This window comes from Myotis lucifugus, unplaced genomic scaffold (genome assembly GCF_000147115.1).
Source record: "Myotis lucifugus unplaced genomic scaffold, Myoluc2.0 scaffold_72, whole genome shotgun sequence".
Classification (NCBI taxonomy): domain Eukaryota; kingdom Metazoa; phylum Chordata; class Mammalia; order Chiroptera; family Vespertilionidae; genus Myotis; species Myotis lucifugus.
This window is the reverse complement of record NW_005871120.1, coordinates 3,199,595-3,203,016: the sequence shown is the minus strand read 5'-3', so window position 1 is coordinate 3,203,016 and position 3,422 is coordinate 3,199,595. Positions and strand designations below refer to the sequence as shown.

Below are 3,422 nucleotides of genomic sequence, written 5' to 3'. Positions count from 1 at the left end.
TCCTCAGACCGTTGGAGGGCCGGATTATAGTTTAAAAAAACTATGAACAAATTCCTATGCACACTGCACATATCTTATTTTGAAGTAAAAAAAACAAAACGGGAACAAATACAATATTTGTATTTGCATGTGGCCCGCGGGCCGTAGTTTGAGGACCCCTGCTTTAGACCTTGTGTTCTGGGCGGGGCCTCTTGGGACTGCTGGCCCCCTCGGCTGTTGCAAGCTGTGACAGTGCTGTCCACTGAATGCTCTAGCTGGCGCAGGCCCCCAAGAGAGCCCTGGTGTCCCCCTCCCTGAGACTGTGTCATAGCCCCTGCCTTGCTTTCAGGTCCACCCTGAGAATGAAGAGTGGACTTGCTTTGAGCAATCTGCCTCGCTCGACATCCGGTCCTTCTTTGGTTTTGAAAGTGCCTTGGAGAAGATCGCCATGAAGCAGTACACAGCCAACGTCAAGAGGGTAAGAGAGAGGCTCCGTCCGTCACAGGGAGAAAAGTGCACAGACCTTGGCGGCTGCCAGTCCTGGTTCAAAACCTGCTCTGCTACTTGACAACTCCTGTGACATCACGCAAGACCCTTAACCTTCCTCATCTGTAGAATGGGTATTCTAACAATGGCCATATTAACAGGAGATGATGGATGGACAGCAAGCCCGTAATGGGGGCACCATAATCACTGTCCTGATTGCTCCTAGGCTTGTGTGTAAACTCTGTGGACACAGAAGGGACATTGTATGATGCTTTTTCCTGGATAAAATTGTCCCCGCTTGGTTTAAAGATCTGAGACACATCACTGAGTAGAGGCCTTTAGTGTCATGAAACAGATGAAATCCATTTTAATAATATATTTTGTCCAATGGGTTATCAATATAAAACTTGGGAGCTATTTTACGTTCTTTGGTACCAAATCTCGCAAATCCGGTGTGTATTTAACATTCACAAAACATTTCCATCTGGCTTGGCCACATTCCAACTGCTTAATAGCCACGTGTCAGGGCTGGGACCAGAGCCAGGTGGGGGTGACTCCCAGGCTGACGTTGGTTACCCTGCTGTCCTGCCCCGGTGCTGATGTGTCTTGGTTCTCTCTGGCTCCCAGGGGAAGGAGGTGATTGAACATTACCTGAACGAGCTCATCTCCCAGGGCATCTCTCACATTCCCCGGTGGACGCCTGCCCCGGTCCTAGAGGAGGACGCCCGCTCCCAGGTTGGGCTGGGAGATCCCAGCTCGCTGGAGGTCCATGGGCCCAGAAGCACCCAGGGCCCCGCTGAAGAGATGGTTGGTATAGAAGGTAGGTGACTGTGGCTGAGGCCCGAAGTCCTAGGAAGTCTGCATGGGGTTTGCTCATTCTGTGGGGGGAGAATTGCATGGGTCCCCTCGGGGATGGGCCTGGTCCGGGAATGACAGCCTCCTCCCTCTCACGGCTGCTTTGCCCTCTCTCTCTTCCAGCCCAAGAGCCAGAACTGGTTTATTTCTAGATCAGGAGTTGACTTGATCTGGTGCCTTTGGGCTCCCCTTTTCTCTGGTTTGATTACTATTTTAGATTATATGAGTAATGCATAACCATGGTGGGAAAAAATCCAAGTAGGAAGTAGGATTCCTCTGCTCTCCTTGGAGGCAACAATAGTTTTGTGTTTGTGAAACTATCTAGGCACCTATACATGCATAATATGTACATACATACATACATATGTAACCTATGCTGAACAGAGGAGAGCATTTTATACATTCCATTTGATACTTTGTTTTTTTCACTTAGCAATGTTTCTTGAACAACTTCCCGTATCAGTGCAGGTGTCTTAGCACTTTGCAGTATTTCATGGTGTGGTTACACCACAACTTACTTATTAATAAACATTTATTGATTATTTTTAGTTTATTTAGCTAGTGGCCTACTGATGGATATTTAGGTTGTTTCTGGTTCTTTTAAAATTACAAAAATGTTTTTAAAATATTTGCATGAGTATCTACACAGCATATAATTCAAAAGGTTGAATTGATGAGTTGAGGTCATGTGCAACTAAAATTTTGGTTGATTTACCAATTAGGCCTGCAAAGAGGTACTAGGCAATGTTCCACCAAAAGTGTGTAGCTGTGTTTACTCCTGGCTTCACTATGGCTCCCTGCAGGACATTATTAAACACTAGAGGCCTGGTGCATGAATTTGTGCATGGGTGGGGTCCCTCGGCCTGGCTGGAGATCGAGGTCGATTGGGGGCGGGGGGGCCGGCCAGCCAGAGGGGAGAGACCATGGGAGGTTGGCCGGCTGGGCCCGCCCCCCCCAATCGGTCGTTCGGTCACTTAGGTTTTTATATATATAGATTTTAAACTTAAAGGCAAAAAGTGACCACTAGTCGATTAGTGATCACCTCTTTCCTATGAGTGAGGCCAAGTATTATTTTTTCATGTTTAGTGACTCTATTTAACTTTTTTTGTGAATCCCTGTTCTTGTTCTTTGTCCATTTTCCTATTTGTCCATTAATTTCTTACTACTTTTTGAGAGCTCTTTGCATATTAAGGCAATCAGCCTTTTGTCACATTTCAGACTTGTATTGACATGGGAAATGTTCACAATATGATGTTAAAGGAAGAAAACCTAGGATACAAACCTCACATCCCCCCTGAATCCAGTTTTAACATGTGTACTTGTGCTCTCGACACGTCAGTGTCTCCTAGGTGCATGGAAGTGTAGAGCTTGCCTGACTTAGAGAAACTCTATGTAACCAAAAACACATCCAGGGTTGTGTTTAGGAAGAATAAAATTCACCTATTTTTTTTTGTTTTGTTTTGTTACTCTCTTTTTTTTTAATTAAATCTTTATTGTTCAGATTATTACATTTGTTCCTCTTTTTTTCCCCCCATAACTCCCCTCCTTCCAGCTCCCACCCCACCCTCCACCCTCACTCCCACCCACTGTCCTCATCCATAGGTGCACGATTTTTGTCCAGTCTCTTCCCGCATCTCCCACACCCCTTCCCCCGCCAAGGATAGTCAGTCCATTCCCTTTCTATGTCCCTGATTCTATTATAATCAACAGTTCATTCTGTTCCTCAGATTATTTATTCACTTGATTCTTAGATTCATTTGTTGATAGATGCATATTTGTTGTTCATAATTTGTATCTTTACCTTTTTCTTCTTCTTCCTCTTCTTAAAGCATACCTTTCAGCATTTCATATAATACTGGTTTGGTGGTGATGAACTCCTTTAGCTTTTCCTTATCTGTGAAGCTCTTTATCTGACCTTCAATTCTGAATGATAGCTTTGCTGGATAAAGTAATCTTGGTTGTAGGTTCTTGGCATTCATCACTTTGAATATTTCTTGCCATTCCCTTCTGGCCTGCAAAGTTTCTGTTGAGAAATCAGCTGACAGTCGTATGGGTATTCCCTTGTAGGTAACTGAGTTTCTTTCTCTTGCTGCTTTTAAGAT

The 3,422-nt window shown here is 44.7% G+C and overlaps 1 protein-coding gene across 1 annotated transcript in view; it reads left to right on the top strand.

Annotated features, from left to right (window-relative positions):
* The window catches only part of SEC14L5 (SEC14 like lipid binding 5), a 46,418-nt gene that overhangs the window by 20,340 nt on the left and 22,656 nt on the right, over window positions 1-3,422 (top strand). Inside the window, exons 5-6 of the mRNA XM_006090388.3 lie at window positions 329-457; window positions 1,093-1,285. Coding sequence (XP_006090450.1) covers window positions 329-457; window positions 1,093-1,285 — 322 coding nt within the window. The remainder of the gene's footprint in view (window positions 1-328; window positions 458-1,092; window positions 1,286-3,422) is intronic.